At 39.3% G+C, this 23,664-nt stretch overlaps 1 protein-coding gene across 5 annotated transcripts in view; it reads right to left on the bottom strand.

The window, feature by feature from the left end:
* The window catches only part of SFMBT2 (Scm like with four mbt domains 2), a 1,092,424-nt gene that overhangs the window by 785,641 nt on the left and 283,119 nt on the right, over positions 1 to 23,664 (bottom strand). For 3 of the 5 annotated variants that reach the window (XM_078677108.1, XM_078677111.1, XM_078677103.1), the window contains exons 3-4: positions 6,447 to 6,541; positions 4,196 to 4,436 (exon numbers count right to left, since the gene is read on the bottom strand). In XM_078677108.1, coding sequence (XP_078533234.1) covers positions 4,196 to 4,436; positions 6,447 to 6,541 — 336 coding nt within the window. The remainder of the gene's footprint in view (positions 1 to 4,195; positions 4,437 to 6,446; positions 6,542 to 23,664) is intronic. The other 2 variants (XM_078677113.1, XM_078677105.1) reach the window with 1 other exon arrangement.

Below are 23,664 nucleotides of genomic sequence, written 5' to 3'. Positions count from 1 at the left end.
TAGGAGCAACCACCACCTAGAATGTTCTCCTCGTTAAGAGCTTTTTTTCTCAAATGACCAGTGGTACACTCCCTGCATGGGAACTAACTTTGGTTCTCAGGGCATTGCATTCGCTGCAATTTCCACCTCTGTCCTCTGCAGAACTAAGATTTTTGTCTGCCAAAGTTTGTTTTCTAGTTGCCATATGCTCAGGCAGACAGGTTGGTGAAACTGGGGCTTTCCTTATTTGAGATTCTTCTCGGATTAGGTAGTGCTGAGAACTAGTCCTTAGTTCAAACCTAAAATTCCCTCCTCTTTCCATTTGACAAAGGATATTGTTTTTCCCGTTTTTCATCCTTCGTCCTCCACTGAGGAGGAGTTAAGACTTCACACCTAAGATGTATATTCAGTTTTTACAGATTGTATACGCAGGAAATTTGAGGGGAGCAGGCAAGAGCAGCCTCGAACACCCCTGGTGAGTCCCTTGTCTGTCCTGACTATGAAAGTGTGGTTATCGGGTCTCACAACACTAGAAGTGAGAGGCTGAGACCTCACGTCTACACAGTGCATCATCTGTTTTGTCATACACGTGCTTCTGATGCACTGGGCAAGCTCCAGCTCTCTTCTGGCCACAGCCGCTTGCTTATTTAACTCCACCCGTTTCCAAATTTTAACAGGGTGGGTGGTATCAGTGAGGCTTTTATAAGCCCACCACACCCTACGATGAGTTGGTAAAGCGGGGGATGAGGCAGGCTGGAGCAGTGACATGGTCAACCTGGAAAAATCTGTAATTGTCCTGACTCAGACTGGCAGAATGTCAGCCATGCACATTGCAACCTGTTTCCCTTACTGTTTGTTTGTAACTAAAGAAGGACAGAGGTAAAAAATAGGGAGAATAGAGCCTCGATACCCATATCTACAAGCTGACATTGTAAAAGACAGATAAATGCTTCTTTCAAAGTGAATTCTGGTACCAATGGCATATAAACAATTTAAAGAACTAATATAAAGAATACTTAAAAGGATGATATGAATAGATAAGTCAATGGCATGGAAGGGGAGAAAAAAAATAAAGAAACTAATTTTTTGGAGGCAAAGAAGGCTGCTTGATCTAGGCAAGAGAGATCTGCCATCTATCCTGAAAAGCATATCAGAATGGCAAGCAGGCCAAAACATGTGGATTCCTGCTCAGCATTCAAGTGTGATCAAAGTGCATCCACCTCACTGATGGCACCCTGAGGAGGGAGGGGCAGTGGGATAAAAGAAGGGCTTGCCACCATAGGTCAAATACTCATTAATGCATCTATGTGTTACAATGTAAAGGGTGGGGAAGGAAGCACTACATCTTTGATGGTGACACCCACGTCTAAAAAGCATTTGATCCCTAAGAACAATTGGGTAAAATCAGTAGAGATTTAAGAACATTTAAAAAGTCATCAGAAAGCTGAAATGTTTGAGAAAACTGTAAATTTCACCAAGGGTCTCTGCTGGTCGTCCTCCACCCCACACTGTCTTAAGTCAGGCTGGCGTGTACAGCACAACAATTTACTATACAAACTCTTTGCTCGACTAATTAAACCACAGATCCCTGCACAACCTGAGTGCTTAGTAACCACCTCACCCCTCCACCCCTTGCACCTCTTCAAGAATCAAGCACTTTCTGTATTTCGCACTCTCATCCCTCACTAAGCCACAGTCCCTTAACTAACAACCACCGTCCTAAAGCCATTCATAAAAAGCTTTATAAAGCCCGCCAGCCTGACATCCTTACATTTTCGGCATCTGGCCACATTTTGCATCATAATTACCAATCATCCAATGGTGGTCAGACTCAGCCGTTCAGGAAGTCTACCTTAAGAAATAGCTCTGCAGTTCTGCTGCATAGAAAAGAACCAGTTGAAAATCCAAGACATACGAAAGATACTGGTGTGTTTTAAACGATTTTTGCTAGTGGTCTTTTCCTTATTTTAGATCCCAAGCCTGCAGGATCGGGAATAGGAAACATACTCCCAGATAATTACATTGCAATCAATCTTTAAGGCATTTATTGACATACTAATAACCGTTGGAATTGCCATCGAACATAGAACAAGCTTTCCCTCGATTGTGTTTTGCTATTATTATCGACCACTGGGTTTTCATGCACCATTCTATGTAAGTTTGATATGATTGTCAAATAACGAAACACGAATATAAATGCAGCCAATGGGATAGTGTTGCACTTGGTGCAGGTAATTCCTCGCCCTCTGAGAACTGGAAAAAGATGGTATTGGAGGGCATTAGAAATAGTGACAAATCCTTGATTAATTGCAACAATAAAGTATGCAAGCAGTGTTTGAAAGGACACTCTAGAGAAGTGGGGTGCTTTGGATTACTCGAGGAAAGGTTTGAGGGACAGAAGACAAACTATATTCTGTGTTTATCACAGTATACATCTTTTTAATCAATCATAAGAGGTCCAGTAATGGACTCTTCAAATGGGGCTACACAGACAGAACCACTATAGCGATGAAACAAAGGCCAATATATGTGGGAGAAAAAAAACAACTATCCGGCATAATGTAGCACAATCTGTGACAGTATTATTTAATTTTGTTGTTATAGCAATACTTATTAATGGTCTCTGGAAAGAATTGACCTCATTCGTACCAATTCATGAGCTGAATACAGCAATAAGGAATGGAAAGGTCTTCAAATAACTTTGGCAAAGGGTCAGCCATTAAACAGAACCACTTTTGCACTTTTATTTAGTAACATGTGATCCATTTGAGCTAGAAACATTTTTTCACGCAGATGAAACCTGCAAATTGAGTAGCAGATGGTGAATTATTTGGTAAATGCGGCAAATGCATGATTATGCAGAAATCACTGTGGCTGCAGACTCACATAATTCCAGTGTTCTCATACATAGAGAATTGTGAGCCTACAGTCTGTAGTGCAATGGATACATCAAATTATATACAAACACATCATGGATATAAATAAGGTGTAGAAGTGACTAGAATATTTTAGGCTCTGAGTGGTTCTTGATTAAATGGCTAAGAGGACTGTTTTGGAAAAACCCGGCGTAGTTAAAGAGAATCTCTTTAAGTTAGAAAGTAAATACATAAACTAACCAATCAACAGGGTTATTTAACAGGAAAGTCACAGAAAAGGAATATGACTAAAAGGGAAGCAATAGTAGTGGCATATCAGAGACAATCTTAACCTATTAGGTTCTATGTTGGTAAATAGTTGTAAAAAATTGCGGACTTGATGAACCTAGTTTCCCTACTATCAATATCCACAATGTCTACATATGTATCTAAAATAAAAAATGTCTCAGGTCTAACTCAGTATATTATTGCACAGTAGCAATACAGTCAAGGTGAATAGTCAACCTGTCAGTATATTATTGCACCGTAGCAATACAATCAAGGAGAATAGTCAATCTGTCAGTATAATATCGCACAGTAGCAATACAATCAAGGAGAATAGTCAACCTGTCAGTATATTATTGCACCGTAGCAATACAATCAAGGAGAATAGTCAATCTGTCAGTATAATATCGCACAGTAGCAATACAATCAAGGAGAATAGTCAACCTGTAAGTATATTATTGCACCGTAGCAATACAATCAAGGAGAATAGTCAATCTGTCAGTATAATATCGCACAGTAGCAATACAATCAAGGAGAATAGTCAACCTGTAAGTATATTATTGCACCGTAGCAATACAATCAAGGAGAATAGTCAATCTGTCAGTATAATATCGCACAGTAGCAATACAATCAAGGAGAATAGTCAACCTGTAAGTATATTATTACACCGTAGCAATACAATCAAGGCGAATAGTCAACCTGTAAGTATATTATTACACAGTAGCGATACAATCAAGGCGAATAGTCAACCTGTCACGCTTTACAAAAAACTATTAAAATTCTCTTAGACATGAGAACTCAGAAAATCTGGTGAAGAGTAAGGGTCTTTCATTCTAGGATGATGGTGTTAAATTGCTCAAGTCACTGGCGATTTAACGTTTATAACTCTGGTAGTTGTTGAGTCCATGGCTTAATTAACTTTTTAAATCTTATTTCCTTGTGATGGTGTGCTTACTCCTCCACCCCACTTCCCACTTCACATTGCTTCCTAGAGCACCAACATAGCAATATCACAATTAATAAATGACAAAAAAAATCTTCGAATGAACTGATTTATGTAAGTATATCTAACTTACCATCTGGTGGCATCAGCACCTTGTTGTTCAGAGTGCACCATCCCACTGGATGAAGATCAGCAGTCATGACGTCGCACCAGAAGTCTGCTTTGCGATCATCTCCATAACCGAAGTACCGAAGGAGTAAGAGCTGGCCACAGGTGGTAATGATTGTGGCTACCCAATAGGTGTCTGGGTTGCTCTTATTGGCTACTTCTAGCTTCATCCCTGGTTGGAAACTGCTCTGAAGACTGATTTCCACCTAGACGACGAAAAAAAGAAAGGTTGATAAACTTCAGAGATTTAGCCATATTTTCTGCATATTTTTTCACAAGGCTCATGTATTGTAAGTAAATATTATTAGCCACTTTCGTGAAAATACTAATATACAAGTGGGTTGGTTCCTGGCAGCGGGTCTGGACGTAGGGTCTGATTTGCTCCCAACCCCACTGCTCTCAGCACTGAAATTCAACTGTAATGGTGCGCTGCTCTGTTTGTCAACAACACAGAAACCACCGATTAACATAAGTTAAAAACAGCCCCTCTATTTGCTGTTCCATAGAGTGGGACAGATTTTTTAATATATATTAACTTTAATGACTTTAGAATCGTTTAGCGTAAATTGAATGCAGAACGTCTGCTCGAAGAGGAAGATGTTCACGTTTCTTCCAGTTTGTAGATGAGATTTCACAGCATTTATGTTTCTTGTGACCCATCTGCCACAGGTATCTCACCACTGGATGCACCTCATTGTTTAGGATGGGCCTTCTAATGAGGATTGTTCCTGCCCAAGGCATGAGGGTCCCGGGGTGGTAAAAATGTCAGGCATCCAGAATGAACAGGGTGACTACCAGAATGAAAACTCCCTGCACATTATGTATGGATTTTAGTATTTTTTTCTTTCAAACAAGACTTTCCTGTTTGGAGGTTTGTTTCTGAAAGAAAAAAAAACTGAGTGGGCCTAACTGACAATAACCCACTGAGCATTACATGTTTACAAAAACCTAAAGAAAACCATCTCGGTGATGTCCTTGTTTCCTCTTTCTTCATCGGAGCAGAAAGTAAAAGCCAGGTGCCAGCCAAATGCGTCACTAAAGTCCTTTCCATCTTCGAGTCACTACATCCCGAAGCCCTCAAATACCTTGCGAGTAACTCGTGTTAGTAGAACTGCTTTCCGCAAACATATCCGTTTGGAGAGTCAAGAATCTCCGTCTGAACTTGGCAGCCTTCTAGCTGCGGTCCTAGTGAAGGCGTGGCTCCCAGCACGCACGAGGTTTACCTCCAGCACAATTTAAATAAGTCGAGAAAAGTTAGGAGGAATGCTCGGGTTTTAATCTGTGTTTTTAGCTGAAACTGTAGCCAGTATCCTCTAGTCTAGTCCAGGTTTCTTTCTAATAACCCTCTATCATAATGGTGGGACTGTAGACTGTTGAATTGTGCAATTAAGACAACTTGGTTCCTTATTATATTTCCAGACTACAAGTAAAGTGGACGCATTTTGTGAGATTGAGCATGTGGTGTTAAGTTGAAAGTTGAATACGGTTATTTGAACACTGACTATGAATATTATCATTTTTTGTGTGTAATAATACATGCTGTTTTGTCTCTTCATAGTAGAAAATTAAATACAACAATCACAACCAAGTTTTGTAATTAATGTGTCAAAAAGTGTGCGCTGTGATGTGCAGTAGTATGTTTGCTTCCGTAAAAAACATTAGATATGGGTACTAGAGAGAAAATCTGCCTGTAACTGTAATATAAGCTCAATAATAAGAAACACAAATTGATGTTGTAATCCGATGTATCGCAGGGAGGAAGAAAATAGTAAATAAACAGTGTTTTCCATTTGTGGAGGTCTATGTTTCAGCTCCCGAAGCAGATTATCATAATGGCTGTAAAAGGAGTTAAAGGTTTGGGCCACTTAAAAAGTTCCAAATCGGGTTCCTCATTTCCAGCGTAGCTGCATTCCAGTGCATGCGGAAGTTAGGTTAGGTGAAAATGCGAGTTTTTGGTATGAGAAGAAGGAATTTCTACTCTATCATAAACTTTGCTTCTGTCTTTGTTAACTTCATGAGAATGAAAAATCAAGGGGTACCTACACTTGTGACGTGTGTTGTTCACAAGAGGAGATGGTACTAAAAGTGCCACAATCCAATTTACATCAACTAGTCATAACCTAGAAAAATGTGTCTCGACCCATGCAGTAAAACACGACTCACTCAATAACGAATAGACAAGAAACAATTAAGTGAAATCATAATTGAGTACATACATGTTTGAATGATGTGTGAGGAGCAGCACTTGCACCAGTCTCTTCCAGATATTCATCCCAATTGAAATCTGTATCTTCAATACTTGAGCCATCTTCTATCAAAAGGAAAATATAGAATGTAATAATGAATTAATACACAACTCATTAGTAGCGTGAAGGTAAAAGGCATGCTAGAACATTTGGTAAAGGAATTATGTTACAATTTATACATATAGAGATCATGCACCACACACTAGTTTGCCACAATGACATGAGACTAAAGTAATAAAGTTAAATATGTCCTTACAGTGAAAAGGTAAACATAGAACATTGTGTGGTGCACTTGCTATTTTTACCACATATTCAAATTATAATCCTTTCAACTATCAATTGGCTACACTGGGAGGCATACTGTCTAGTGTGCTTCTGGGTCAACAAAATCATACATGCAAGTATGTGTACTTGATCCAGTGTGCACAGTTCACAAAAGGAAAATGTCAAGCAGTTTTTTCAATTTCTTCAAATTGAGTTATATTTACATCAATTTATTTATACACTTCAACGTATCACAATTGAAATTCACATCCATGTTTGCTCACAAGTGGATACTGATACATATACATATTATATTTTGTCACATTACTAATTTAACATGTTTATATGCTTGCTTCCAACGTGTATATATTCTTTTCCTTCAAGCCCAATGCATTTCGGGACCTGTTGCACCTACCTACAATACAAACGAGTTAGAGTGCGAAATACGATTTTTCAAATTTATACGGAATCTCAGGCTGAGACATTTTCTTTCCAATATACTCCCACCAAAAAATGATCCTCAAGAAACAGTATTCTTTGAGTTCAAACAAAGAGGCTGTTTTCAATCTCCAGTCTCTGACAAAATGTTGGACACTTTTGAATTTCTAATCAAGAAGAATATACAAAGAGTGAATTTTAATTCAAAGAAGAGACAGAATTTCACAAAGGTTGAAAGAAATACATTGCGATCGTAATCCAATAATTCAAATGTAACTTTTCAAAACGCTGACAATGGAGGGGCAGTGGTAATAATGGACACTATATTTCACCAACCCAAAGTCAAAGAACCTGTTTCAGATACATCCACCTACCTGGAGCTACAACAAAATCCGACTAACATGTTGATTGAAATGTTGGATAAGATACTTGAGAAAGAATTCGAAATGGGTTGGATTACTACTACCACTAAATCATTTTTGACAGTTCGCAATCCATGAAGACCACACCTTTATATGTTGCCAAAAATTCACAAAAATATCCAAGATCCTCCCTTCCATCCCCTCGTTACAGGATGTGGCACACCATTTGAACCACCAGGCAAATATCTGGACTTTCTTACAACCCTTTGTTCAAGGATGGTCGTCATTTGTAAAAGACACAATGGACTTCCTACTGAAACTACAGCAGCTGACAGATTTTCAAGAAGCGAATTATATACTATGCACCATTGATGTAAAATCGCTATATACGTCAATTCCCCATAGGGAAGGAATGGAAGCTGTCGAGTGGGCCTTATTACAACAGCCCAAAATTAGAGCAAACAAGATATTTCTGTTGAAACTATTACATTTTTGTTTACACCACAGCTATTTTCAATGGGAAGGACAGTTCTACCCACAACTGACTGGTACATCAATGGGCTTTGCGGGAGCCCCGGCCAATGAGAATACCTTTATGGCCAAGTTTGAAGATAGACTCTGTAGCGTTATTGCAATCATGGGTAACGTCCCCAAATGCACACAAAGAAATAAAGTTCCAAAATTGTGTTATTTGTTAGTATCAATAAAGTTTTATTTGCCTGAATCTTCAATTAATTCAAAGTTCCTTGATGTTACTTTCACATCGATAATTCATTAGTAGCAACGATTTTCGTATTTCATGCCCAATGCATTTTGGACTTTGCCCTTCATCGGGCAGTCCCCTCAGAAACCTCCGACGTTTAAACACGGCAGATTACCACGTGAAAGCTGTTGTTAAGAAACATATCCATGTGACATCTTACAACCGAGAATTTTAATTAATCGGTGACTGCGACAAACACTTCACGTTTAACAAGTTTCAGTACACAAAGCCCCCGATGAAGGGCAAAGCCTGAAATGCATTGGGCATGAAATACGAAAATCGTTGCTACTAATGAATTATCGATGTGAAAGTAACATCAAGGAACTTTGAATTAATTGAAGAATCATGCAAATAAAACTTTATTGATACTAACAAATAACACAATTTTGGAACTTTATTTCTTTGTGTGCATTTGGGGACGTTACCCATGATTGGAATAACGCTACAGAGTCAATTTATCATTCCTTTTCACTCAGAAGGAGAGTCCAAATAGCACCTACATACAAGCCAGCAAATTGTTTCACCTTAATCATGCAAACAGGAGTGCGAGCGTACTTTACATAGATGGTCAAGTTTGAAGATAACCACATATACAGGGATTCAGAGTGGAAATACAACTTAAGATTATATTGTAGATTCATAGATGACACCTTCCTTATTTGGACTGAATCTAAAGAGAAACTTGAATGGAATATTCACCAATTGAATACATATGATACACGCATTCAATTCACTCATGTGATAGAGGACACCATGATTTCCTTTGTGGATGTATCTGCCAGCAAAACAGAATCAGGTCTCATGACTCAGGTACACAGAACATCCACAGATAAAAATAACACACTCTTATATACAAGTTTCCATCTGACTAAATTAATCCAAAATTGACCATACTCACAATTTTTGAGGATGAAACAAATTTGATCAGAACCAGGGACTTATGTGGAGCACATAACAGAACAAAAACAGAAATACATTGAAAGGGGGTGTCCAACCAACATTGTGGAAGAAGCAATACAGAGGACAGCCAATGAGGACAGAAATAAACTTTTAAGTAAACAACTGAATTCCCAGTCACAACGACAAGTGTTTGTTTCGAAATACTCAACTAGCTCTGTGGCACTGAGAAGAATTATGAATGCCAGATAGGATTTGCTTCAGAATGAAAAGGATATTAAAGATATTTTCAAACAGAGACCGTTATACGCATAAAAAAGATCCAAAAACCTCAAAGAACTTTTAATGACATCTATGAAGGCATTAACATTTACGCCACTAGGGACTAAGAGATGTCAAAATTGTATACATTGCAACAATGTTATAACTGGAAGCTGGTGAAACCATCAAGTTAACACACATAATAGACTGCATTTCATAAAATGTGATTTACAGTATCAACTGTCCTTGTGGACTATTATATCTTGGCAAAACTGTGAGAAAATAAAAACACAAATATCAGAGCACAAGAGCACCACTCGAACACAAAACAAAACATCAAGTTTGGCAGTACATTGGTCCACTGCCAAACATACCATCTGATAGTTAAGATTCCAGATATGCTGACCATCTTGGCTATGACCAGGAATTCAATTAACATCAAAGGGGCCCTCCCTGTCACAGGCAGATGTGGCTAACACCTGGGGCTGTCTCTTCCTTTGTCTCCCTAGTCTGTTAGACACCAGGCCCAGTGGGAAAGGAGCTTCCCCCAGAAACTGGGTGTGAAGGAGAGATTTGCATTAAAATATACAAGAAAGACTACAAAAGTGAACATTTACCCCATTGGTTAGGGAGTGGCCAGGAGTTTCCCACACACACTGGCTGGCACTGGACATAAATGTGGTGCCCACAGTATCTTCCCCTGATCACTTCTGGACATGTGGGGTGAGGGGGTCACAGGCTGATGCAGTCCACGTGAAAAGAAATGGGTGATACCATGTGTCCACCTCCTTGATGAATGTGTGACTATAAGAGTGATCCCCCCTCCATTGAGTCGAGTTGACCCCAAAACCCTAAAAATCAGGTTGATATTGGATGGGCTCAGGTGGTAAGACCTTCCCACCTTAAGCACAGGTCTTATTAGTAACTTGACATACACAAGATCCTGATTACCCTCAAGAATGTCCAAGATCAAGTTTGGCTGTAGATAAAGGACGAAACATGTTGGTAGAAAGGATGATGGAAACATTATATCTCTATGTCATCCAATAAGTGATTTAAATCCTGCCTGGTGTTCTCATTAAATAAAGCAATAGCTTTTGGATTTACACAAAGGTAGTTTCAACATTCTATCTGGATCCCAGTTATATCCAGCACAGACATCTCAGATTGCCCTCATCCTGAGGTTGAAACCATCTTGGTGGTATCATCCAACCAAGATGGGACAGAATCACCTATGATGAAGCATGACACAATGATGTGGGTGAATCTCTCTAGTCCTTTCTTCTTAGATAATCTCATTAGGACAGTGGTACTTCTCTGGTTGAGGTAGAGCGAATCTTACAACCATATCCTTGTGGTGAATACGCATTTGACTGTGGAGGCTATATATTAGGTTAATTCCTATAACTCTCTTATTGTTATTGAGATTGAGATGTTTTGCTTGAGGGCCAGGTGTGGCCATTCTTTCTTGCAGGTCCGGAGCTTCTGCCCACTCACCCTGTCTTCTTACACTCAGTCTCCCCTGTAGCTAGCGGAGAATGGATATCCATCATTATTTAAAATCTCTTTAAGGGCATCTTATGACAGTGGCATAACACAAAATGACAGGGCCCCCTGCAGAACGTGATAAAGAGCCCCTTTGTCTCCTATATCTTACAGATATTCATGGCAGTTGGCTGAAAAAGGGCCCTCTGGAATGTTGGTGATCCCCTGGAGAGCTTGGGGCCTCCCTGCACCGCAGGGGCTGATGTAGCCAGTGTTACACCCCGGCCTTATGACACCTTTGCAGCTTCAGCGAATAAACTAGGGGACAAACAACATTCCCTAAAACAATCATAACTAGGGATTGCTAGTCAATGTGGGCTGCTCTTTCCCTAATAGGTCTTCTTCTGTATTACTTTATTTGGCAAATATTGCCATAAAAGGTATCACAATAAAAACATACAATTATAAATACGACCAATACTAAAAGTGCGACTATAAAACCGTACAGACTTGATAAAATGCCTAATGAAACTTAGAATGGAAGTAGTGCCACTCTAGAACAACAGCTCCAAATTCATAACTAATTATGGAAATAATCACATATTTAATACATATGGGAACTCCAGAGCATCCTCGACGACTACGGAGAATCTTGTTCCTATCCCTTCACCCATAGTAAATTTATCAACAATTCTTTCATAGATTCCTGTATTACAATAAAAGAAATTCCTATTGCGCATACAATTTTTAAAAATCTCATATTTATCAACGGATTAAGAGCTTGATCCCTTTAAATAATTTTATACATAATAAAAATGGGTTTTAAAAACTTCTTCTGTTCTTCTAGGAACCACAAACAGTCCAGCATGATATGTGGGCCACTGCATTGTACATTTAGCCCACATGTACACAAACCTAGTTCATTTCTCATCACAGTTTTTATTTTCCTGTCTACATTACATGGGTTCATGCCAACTCTAAACTTCAATATTGCATTTTTTAAGCTTAGGACTTGGCAAGCTCTCAATGTAGGGGAACATATGATCATTGCCCCATCCTTTTACCAGGAACTGGGTCGATGATTTCCTCTACAGTTAAAATAGATCTTCTGTTCGAGCCTTTTTGGCTATGATGGCCCATAACTCCTGTTTGGGGATCTGCTGCTCTTGTTTCCATTGACCTGGATCTAGTGATAGTTTAGCACAATCCTTACCTAGTGTATATCTAACTTGGATGGCCAGTTCAGTTTACTTTCCTCTATTTCTCTTTAACAAAGGTGTGATATTCTGGGGGTCCCATCTGTACTTAGTCTCTGCCAGAAAGTTACTATCGCTAACAATCCCTGATAATTCCAGGTTGTAAATTGACATTCTACTCTCACAACCTGGATCATAGTTGATGCTGGAAGAGCGAGGAGCTGCTTCACACATTTACCCTCCTCCAAATTCCAATCCAACTTACCGCCTAAAGATAGAACCTCCATTCCATATTGGAATTGTGATGGACCATTGGATTGAAGGCTGATAAAACTGGTCACAGTGATGGGCCCCCATATTTCTGCTTGAACTGATTTAGGCCCCATACTAAAGAGAATGTCTTTGCTTGAAGTGAATCTATATGTCCCTCCAGTTTAGTTTGGTATCAAACCACATGCCAAAGTATTTATAATTGTCAACCGCCTCCACTTTGACCTCTCCCACTTTCCAGTTATATGATCCCTTTCCTTTCCCCAGATCCATTATCTTAGTTTTTTCTAAATTGATCGTGAGACATTTCTTTAAACAGTAATCATAAAAAAGATCCAGCTTTTTTTGCAACCCCAATTCTGTCATGTCCACTATCACCAGATCGCCGGCGTATAGCAGACATGGTATGTGGTTCCCCACCCCAACTCAGGGCTTAATCAATCAGCATTCCGTAATATATTAGGCAGATATGACAGGAACAAAGAGAAAAGTAATGGGGCCAGAATTCAGCCCTGGAGTAATCCATTCTTTATCTGTATTTTCTTTGATAGCGTCCATTGAGTGTCTAGGATTACCCTCGCCCAGTTCTGCGAGTGCATTTCCTGTATTAGTGAGAGTACCACTTTATTGATTCCAAGCTGCCTCAATATATTCCACAATAGCTCACTATCAACCAAATCTAATGCAGTTTGGAAATCAACAAAACAGCAGAACAATCTGCCTCTTAATTTGATTGCATTTTTTGCCATTGCCCATAATCTAAAACAGTGATCTATTGTTGAGGGGCCCTTTTTAAAACCACCTTGCTCTATCAGGATCAAGTTATTCTGCTCTACCCAGGCCTTCATTACACCTAGCAATATCTTAGTGAATAAATTCTCCTCCACATCCAGCAAGCGGATAAGGTGATAGTTCTGGGGCTGTGTGTCATCATCCTTTATATATATTGGTCTAACTATTGCCACTTGACAGGAACATCCCGGAGGTTAACACATTTCGAAAGGTGACCTTTAAAAGGCTCGCCCACCTATCCACATTATTTTTTAGTATGATTGCTGGTTAGGTATCTGGCCCTGCTGCTTTAGTTAATTTTAGGGTTGGGATGGCTTCCTTTATTTTTTTTTAAAAGAGACATACAGCTCTAGTTCTTCCCTGGTCTTAATAGTTTTTTCCAGATTCTCATCCAACCTCTCGATCCATATAGATTACTCAAATGATTGACCCAATCATCTTCTCCCACTAAGCACTGCATCTCCCCTTGCAAATTTCCCTCTCATACCAATTGCCAGAATGATCTTATAATATTTGTGCCCATCACTTCCATCATTGTTTGTCTAATAGGTCATTTTATAGTGCTAACCAACTTTACATTGTGCCAACCCCCTGCTACCTGAATATGCCACATACACCAATTTCCCTTATCTAATTTCGAGTCACATAAGCAAAAAGAAACCCAATGACTTCTTTGGTGAAGCACCAATCATTTCTAGTCAACATGTTTTCTCTAATCGGTCCTTGTTTGATTACTTAAGTGAGGCTTATTAACAGAATCCTTTAAGTTTATTTCTTGCTGTCACTGGTGTCACTGCTGCACTTCCCAATTTTTAAGATACCCCATCAGTTGTAAGTGGTGCTGCATATAACCCTTAAGTAAATCTCACCAGTCTCACATTTCTTGCTTCAGCGTTGCAAATTCCAATTCTTTTTTTCTGAAATATGACATATCTTTTCCAATTATATTTCGTTCAATCAAACGTGATTAAATATCACCATTTTCCATTAGGAATATTTTAAACAAACATCACTTGCATATGAAAAGAATGTATAAAAATCCTCAAATTCATTACTGTGGAACAATATATATTCAAAGGTTGAACTGTACTATTACATGAGAAAACCATATATATATATATATATATATATATATATTCCACAAACGACCAAGATTTCCAAAGTCGGTGGCCCGTTGGCAGGTGGCGAGACAGACCGGGTAGGTCTCCCAGTAACGTAATTCGCCACAAAGTCTTCTAGAAGAAGGACTCGCTCTCAGAGTGAAAATCAAAGTTTTATTTGTGACGTGTTTCGTCAAAAAAATGACTTGATCACACATGTGATCAAGTCATTTTTTGATGAAACGCGTCACAAATAAAACTTTGATTTTCACTCTGAGAGTGAGTCCTTCTTCTAGAAGACTTTAGGTGGAATATATATATATATATATAAATATATATATATATATATATATTTATTTGAAAAAACATCTGAAATATTGGCTGCCTAATGGCTAGGCTGTCGCTCCTGGTGACAACACATAGAACACTGACAGTGACATCAATGAACTTTGAAAAGAGAGAACGGTTTTGTAAAGGTATCCGGAAAACAGAGCCCGATTCTGAATTATGATATGACCCTATTGTTTACGTCATGGAGCTAGTTAACGTTGGAAGAATAACGTAACAGAAATACAATTGCCCACATGGGCGTGATACCGGGTGAAGTATAGACGGATTCGTTTGCTGGGCGAATAGCATGTCCCGTGGGTATATTTGTAGGAGCATGGCCTGAGCAAGGAAATGTTTTGACAAACCGGGGTTCAATTCCCCGAAGTTATGTTTTTTATTACAAAATTATTTATGGTGCCCACTAGAGCATAATTATGTGAGTAATACCTATGAGTCAATAAGTAGTGCGGTTTCATTGCAACACTTAGCACTCAATGCGGTATAAAATTTAGAAAAACCAACAATGATATCATGAATTATATTTTCACTGGCTTCATGGCGCTGGTAAAAATAACAATGTATATACTTTGGTCTATAAAGAAACATAATTGTATATTAGTTTGAACATTAAGAGCCCGTTATATATATATCGAAGTCTGTTTTCCCTTGTGGTTGAAAGAAATGTCACATGGTGTTATTTTCAACATAACTTTATCGAGTTAATATGGCACCCGTACCCGTGAACAAGCAGCAGACGCTGTGAAACGCGTTGGGTGATTGAGCCTGAATGAAATTCATCGAGGAAACGAATATGGGCTTCAGCGTGTTGTTTAATGATTCAAAGAACAACTGTTGACTGGATATATATAAATATATCCCAACGTAGTTTTGGCAAACTCCAAGCCACTATCACGGTGGTGCCCCGTTGCTGTAAAATAAATACCGTTGATAATGAGGCCACGGCACCAGTGAGTTTATTTCTCGCGTACTGGTTTTGGTTGGGATATATATATATATATATATATATATATATATATATATATATTACCTACTGGCGGTCGCCAGTAGGTAGTTATAGTTAGGATTGGCTACCATAGGAAATCCGCAACATTCAATTGGGAATAACTCTGGCGCCGCTCGAGGAATTTGCGTGTAATTTTCCGAAATTTTGGCCAGCTCCGCTCCGCTCCTTCCCTGACAAGTTTCGTGGGGATTCATGAAGTGGGGGCTTAGAAAAAAGGTGGGTCCCAAAATGTGTTTTCCCCATGTTAATTTCCATAGGATGGTCTGACAAGTCTACAGCCCGAACCGCTGAACGGAATTACGCCAAACTTGGCAAAATTGTAGAGACTGGTACGCAGATGTGCCTTTGCTATATTTGCTGAAAATTGCTCCAGTGGGGTTTTTGAAAATTAACTTCAAAAACACATATATATCTATACGCGTGCTCCGAGCGCTCACCGGTACGCGCACCGGGGAGCGCACCCGGCGCGCTACGGCAGTGCGCGAGCGGAAAGCTGATTGGCTGTCGGGTGTCTATCAACATTCTAAACAGTCCGGAGAGTCCGCCATCTTGTGTCTCGGTAGAATCGAGACACAAGAGGTAAAAAAGAAAGGGGGAAATAATTAAAAGGGGGCAGAGTAGACACCCCCTGACCCCCTAGGTTTTCTGAGGGGGGCCTAGAAGGATTGTTAAGGGCAAAAAAACTTTTTTTTGTGTTTTTAAAGAATTTTCGCGGGGTAAGCGCTGGGTGCGCACCCAGGTGCGCTCTCCGGTACGCGCACCCTGGGCGCACCATGGGGAAAAACAGTGTAAAAAAATAGAGTAAAAAAATAATGTAGAGTGTTTAGAGGTAAGTTAGCTCTGAAAAGAGCTGTTGTGTTAAGTGGGTGTTTTTTGTACCTACAAGTAGGTACCAATGCAGAGTCTTATATTCAAGAGGAAAACTCTATTCCCCTCATCTGTAAAATGCACACCATCTCTCCTATAGATGTCTTGCATGTTGTAACGCAAGTTGTTGTGGTAAATGGAACCCATACCACAGTCTCGGAGGAAAGCAGAAACAGATTTATTTACATGTTTCCTTGCTTTCTCAATCTGTGGACAAAATTGGTTGGACCAGTTCCATTTTTGCCTTTGGCATATATTAGAAAATACCAAGGCAGTTTTTGGAAAAAGTGACATCAATTGCCCAAAGATGTCCTTTAAAAGCATTTCCAGACCTACCCCAGTCAAAGTGCCTAAGTCATTTCCACCACAGTGCACAATTATAAGGTCAGGGTGTGGTAAATGCATACATGATTTTACCAATGGTATCAATTGGTGGCTCCTCAATCCTCTCTGTCCAATCCATACAATGTCCACATTTGCTAAATCAAGATTGTAAATACCTCTGTTAGCTGCGTATTTTTGACTCCAGTGGACATAGCTATGACCCACAAACCAGACTTTTGTCATTTTGAAGGTAGATGTGCTTCTAGTCAGATGAGTTGTGGAAATGAAATGGCAGTTTGATTATGAAAAAAAGTGGTTGTGAATCAGTGCAGTTGAATAACCATAAATGATTGGAGCTTTGTTAAAAATCTCCACTGAAAATTAGGGTGCATGCTTTTTTTTTGTAAGAAGTCATTTCAATGGTTGAGAAAAAGTCATTTAAAGAAACATTGCATTTCATTAGCTAGTAGATTGAGAGGTCAAACAGCCTTGAAGGATTGTTTTGCAACATAGTATGATGAACTTGTGAACTGTGTGCTGGTTTAAGAGGGAGTTACCATGGTTACAGGGTAAATGAGCACTGGGGGGATGGGTGAATGTTATGTGAGTTTCTAAGTCTTGAAATGTACAACCAATTAAAATGTGCAGTTTGGTTTTGAATTTGTGTGGGAACAATTTTTATTGGCTATGTACAAGAATATGGGTCTGAAATGAGTAAGAATCTGAGCCATTATTGAAAGGCTCCAGTGAAGGAAGCATTGTTCAGAGATTCTGCTTAAGAAAATCTGTTGAGTGTGACTGACACTGTTCTACATCTTTTAAAGCGTTTTTAAAGGTGAGTAATGATTCTTTTAAAAAAGATAGAGAGCTTAAAGATTTTTGACAAGTATCACAGTGAGTGTCTGAGTGAATTAAGGAATTATATTTTTACCTTTTTCCATAATGTTAGCTGTGTGTTGATAAGGTAGACTTCTTTATAAATTGTTTTTTATGCTTGGATTCAATGCTGGTTTAGAAATTGTGTAATGGTTTCATTGGACTTGTAAATATGCTCTTTTTTTTTAAGCGCCTTGTGCAACCTTTAGCATGGGTGGAAGCAGTGTATGTATGGAGAGGGATAGGAATAGCAGATAGAAAACCATATGAAATGGTGTGGGAGATGCATAAAGTATGTCAGTAATGGTATCAATTGAGATGGAATATAAGATAAAGAGGGGCATATTTACAAGACTGTTGCGCAATGTTTGACATGGGTGCAAGCAGAAAATGCATCCAGAATAATAAAAGTGGCATCCAGACAAGAATATGAAATGCCGTGAAAGGTTTCTTTTAATGGCATAAATTGAGATAGAATATACAAAAAAAAGAGAGGCATATTTACAAGCTGCGTGCGCAATCTTGTAAATATGCCTCTCTTTATCTTATATTCCATCTCAATTGATACCATTACTGAAATACTTTATGCATCTCCCACACCAATTCGTATGGTTTTCTATCTGCTATTCCTATCCCTCTCCATACATTCACTGCTTCCACCCATGCTAAAGGTTGCACAAGGCGCTTCAAAAAAAGGAGTATATTTAGAAGTCCAATGAAACCATTACACAATTTCTAAACCAGCATTGAATCCAAGCATAAAAACAATTTATAAAGAAGTCTACCTTAGTCTCTCACTTTTTCTTTCACTTTCTCTGTCTCTTTACTCCCTTACTCAACTTGTCTCACACTCACTTGCCTTTATCCAGTCTGTATCTCCACTCTTTCCTAAACATCACTGCTCTTTTCTTACCCTTCCACACCCCCGTTCCTTTTTTTTACTCATTACTTCTCTCTCTGTTAGCCTCATTCTCTCTGACCCCTTAGTCTCTCACTCCTCTTCTATCACGCTCACTCCCTATAACACAGCCATACTCCCACACTCACCTTCTTTCAAACCTTCTCCTTTACTTTCCTTCCTGTCTCTTCCCTTCTTTCGCTACTTCACTCTTTTCCCTTCCCTTACTCTCCTTACTCCACTTCATTAACTCCTTCTCTTACTCCCTCTGTCCTCTTACTTATACACTCCCCTTCCCTCATTCTCTCTCTGTTACCCCCATTCTCTCCGTCCCTTTAGTCTCTCACTCCTCTTCTGTCACGCTCACTCCCTATAACTCAGCCATACTCCCACACTCACCTTCTTTCAGACCTTAACCTTTACTTTCCTTCCTGTCTCTTTGCTTCTTTTGCTCCTTCACTCTTTTCTCTTCCCTTACTCTCCTTACTCCACTTCACTAACTCCTTCTCTTACTCCCTCTGTCCTCTTAGTTCTACACTCCCCTTCCCTCTTTCTCTCTGTGTTACCCTCATTCTCTCTGACCCCTTAGTCTGTCACTCCTCTTCTATCACGCTCACTCCGTATAACACAGCCACACTCCCTCACTTATGTTTCTTTCCTCCCTCACTCAGGGCCTCATTTATGAGAAATGACGCATCGCTGCGTGACAGCAGCGATGCGTCACTTCTCAGTGCGCTCTCCTTAAGACTTTCCTGATGCGTCATATTTAATGTATGACGCATCATGTGGCAAGGAGTTACAGATATGTCAGTATTTCTGACGTATCTGTAAGCGCAAAAGTGACGCATTGCTGGAGTGTGTCACAAAAGTGACGCAACTCCAGCAATGCATCCTTTCACATGGCGCAAGCCCCATGTGAAAGGGCCTGCGTCAGTCTTACGCCTGCTGTGAGGCAGGCGCAAGATTTTGTCGCAACGGCGTCCTAAAAGTGACACAGTGAAATCTCATAGATTTCACGGCGTCACTTCTACGGCCCTTCCTTGCGTCAATATGCCCCCTTTGCATACATTATACCTGGCACAGGTATAATATGGCGCAGGGGTTTACAAAGTGACACATCTACCTAGATGCGTCACTTTGTAAATATGACTCAACAAGGCCCTTTTTTTACACCGCTGGTGCGTCACAAAAAGTGACGCACCGGCGGCGTAAAAGTGACGCATGGCCTCATAAATGAGGCCCTCAGTCTTCTACTCTCACTTTTTCTTTCACTTTCTCTGTCTCTTTACTCCCTTACTCACCTTGTCTCACACTCACTTGCCTTTATCCAGTCTGTAACTCCACTCTTTCCTAAACATCACTGCTCTTTTCTTACCCTTCCACACCCCCGTTCCTTTACTACATTTTCTTCACTTATCCTCATTCCCCATGTTCACTCTCCTTCTCCTCAATCACCTTCCCCACACTCACCTTCTTTCAGTCCCCCTACTTCACTTTTCTTCCCCTCTCGTCCCTTTCTTTGCTTTCTCACTCATTTTCCTCTCCTCTCTCACTGCACTCCACTGCAGTTACTTTTTTTCATTTTTTTTAAGAATACAGCTCTTTTTTGAGAATTGGAGGTAGTTCTAAAAAGAACTTTTTTTTCTTCTTTTTTCTTTTTTTTCAACAAAAACAAAAACAGGGAATGGTAAACTGCTCAAAAGCGAGCAAAATAAATAATCCAAATTAGGGCTGGGGACGGCAGCGGTGGTTCTCCAATGCTCGAGCAATGATCAAAATACTTTGTTCCCCGTAACAAAGTAGGGCATCACAATGTTTGCATTTGATGGAGGCCTCATTAAAAATAGACTGAATATTTGGGATCAGCTCCTCTGGTCGCCCCCTCACCGATGCAGTTGCTCCTCCAGTTGTAAGTAGAGGCACCATCTCTTGGAGCCTCTCGTGCCAGAGCCCTGACACTCTCCCGGGCATAGTTCTGGGGATGCCTTCTTTGCACATGGCGAATAATGGTAGAATTGCCAAAACTGTATTTCCTTCTGGGCTCTCCTCTGGAAAGTACAATATGGCAGATCTTGCACTCCACCTTTGGAGCATTTACTTTTTTATGTCCCTCAGGAATATCAAAAAATTTCCAGATGAAATGTTCTTTCACCTTCGGCTGAGGAGGCTCTTCACCTATGAATCCATCTGACTCCTCACTGCTGCTGGATGCTATGGCAGCCATTGTATCCACAGATTATAAGCAGAGAAAAAAGAGGTCTTGCTCTCACCAAAGTGAAAGAAGAAGTGAAGGAAAAGGGTGGGGTTTTCATTCTTTGGAATAAAAATCTGTTAGCAACCAATGAAAATTGTTATTTTAAGGTCACATGACTTGACGCGCTTACGCTACGCGCACCGGAGCGCTTCCGGGGGCGCTCACGCGGCGCGAACGTAGGTGCTTCCGGGGGCGCTTACGCGGCGCGCCTGAGTGACGTTTTGGTAGCTTTACGAAAATGCAAAATCATTTTCATTCAAAAAATCAAAAATACTGCTTTATAAGTATGGTACAGAATGTCTTGCATTATTATTTAGGTTTCATACATATTTTTTTTTTACGAACGCAGAAATAGCGCTCTCGCTGCGCTCTCGGGAGAGCTTACCGGTGCGCGCACCCTGAGCGCTCCAAGACAAAATGGTACGGGTAAGCTTACTGGTGCGTGCACCCTGAGCGCACCAGGAAAAAATTATTTATCAGTGATGTCATCAGTGATGTCATTTGAGATGTCATCAGTGATGTCATCAGTGATGTCATTTGAGATGTCATCAGTGATGTCATCAGTGATGTCACTGACCATGTCATGAATGATGTAATATGTGACATCATCAGCAGTGGATTGCGGGCGCGCGAGTTATAGTGAGTCCAACTAACTATAACGTGGGAATTTCAATGGTTTTGTAGGAGTAAAATGTTCAGCTAACTATAACTGGTGTGAAACCTATGGTTTTTTCAGTGAATTTCAAAGTTGTTTTAAATGCTAATTCCTAACTATAACGAGTGTGAAACCTATTGTTTTTTCAGTGAATTTCAAAGTTTTTTTTAATGCTGAATTCTAACTATAACATTTGTGAAACCTATGTTTTTTTCAGTGAATATATATATATATATATATATATATGGAAACACAAAATGCCCTGTAGCATTGAAAAGCACTCACAGTGCTACAGGGCATTTTGTTTATATATATATATATATATTCACAGAAAAAAACCATAGGTTAGAGACCATATATAGTTAGGAATTAGCAGTTAAGAAACCTTTTTTTACTCACACAAAACCATTGAAATTCCATATATAGTTAGTTGTACTAACTATATATCGCGCACCCGCAATCCACTGCTGATCATGTCACATATTACATCATTCATGACATGGTCAGTGACATCACTGATGACATCACTGATGACATCTCAAATGACATCACTGATGACATCACTGATGACATCTCAAATGACATCACTGATGACATCACTGATGACATCATCCAGTGAATGTGTGCTTCTGTAATCACTCACTCATACAGTCAGTCATGCACCTACTAAATCCTTCATCCAGGCACTTATAAATCCACTCATTATTCAATTTGTAAGACATATTTTAACTTTACAGAATTATACAGTCACTGGATGTTGTCATCAGTGATGTCATTTGAGATGTCATCAGTGATGTCATCAGTGATGTCATCAGTGATGTCATCAGTGATGTCATTTGAGATGTCATCAGTGATGTCATCAGTGATGTCATTTGAGATGTCATCAGTGATGTCATCAGTGATGTCATCAGTGATGTCATCAGTGATGTCATTTGAGATGTCATTTGAGATGTCATCAGTGATGTCATCAGTGATGTCATTTGAGATGTCATCAGTGATGTCACTGACCATGTCATGAATGATGTAATATGTGACATGATCAGCAGTGGATTGCGGGTGCGCGATATATAGTTAGTACAACTAACTATATATGGAATTTCAATGGTTTTGTGTGAGTAAAAAGAGGTTTCTTAAATGCTAATTCCTAACTATATATGGTCTCTAACCTATGTTTTTTTCTGTGAATTTTCAAGGTTTTGTAAATGCTAATTCCTAACTATATATGGTCTATAACCTATGGTTTTTTCAGTGAATTTCAATGGTTTTTTAATAGCAAATATCAAAAGGTTTAAAATGTATTCTTCTTTAAATCAAAAAATATATTTTATATGTTTTTAATACAATTTTTTTATGTGACTTAAAATGCCCTAACACACATGAAAGCGTATTTTGAAGGCCCTTGCACCATTTTTCCATCACTTTTAACATGGCTATGTAACTCAAAGAAACAAAATCTAAATTTGCCAAGCACACATGGGGGCGTATTTACAAGGACCTTGCACCACGGGGAAATGACTTAAATTAAAATGGGTAAAATAACATCAAAGGGACTCAAAGGCCTTGTAAATATGCCCCAAGCAACCTATGAAACTCTAGCAGTACATATCAAGAAACCTAATTGATTTCAAAAAACGTTTTTAAACAAATGATGTAAAGCAATTATATACCTACATTCATGGGGAAGTGACTTAAAATGCTCTAAGACACATGAAAGCGTTTCTTTTAAGGCCCTTGCACCATTTTTGCGTCACTTTTAACATGGCTATGTAACTCAAAGAATCAAAATCTAAATTTGCCAAGCACAGATGGGGGCGTATTTACAAGGACCTTCCACCACGGGGAAATGTCTTTAATTAAAATGGGAAAAATAACATCAGAGAGACTCAAAGGCCTTATAAATATGCCCCAAGCAACCTATGAAACTCTAGCAGTACATATCAAGAAACCTAATTGATTTCAAAAAACGTTTTTAAACACATCATGTACATCAATTATATACCTACATTCTAGGGGAAATGACTTAAAATGCCCTAAGACACATGAAAGCGTTTTTTTAAGGCCCTTGCACCATTTTTGCGTCACTTTTAACATGGCTATGTAACTCAAAGAATCAAAATCTAAATTTGCCAAGC

The sequence above is a fragment of the Lissotriton helveticus genome, chromosome 1_1 (genome assembly GCF_964261635.1).
Source record: "Lissotriton helveticus chromosome 1_1, aLisHel1.1, whole genome shotgun sequence".
Classification (NCBI taxonomy): Eukaryota; Metazoa; Chordata; class Amphibia; order Caudata; family Salamandridae; genus Lissotriton; species Lissotriton helveticus.
Note: the sequence above shows the minus strand (reverse complement) of the source record. Positions and strands in the feature narration are given on the sequence as shown.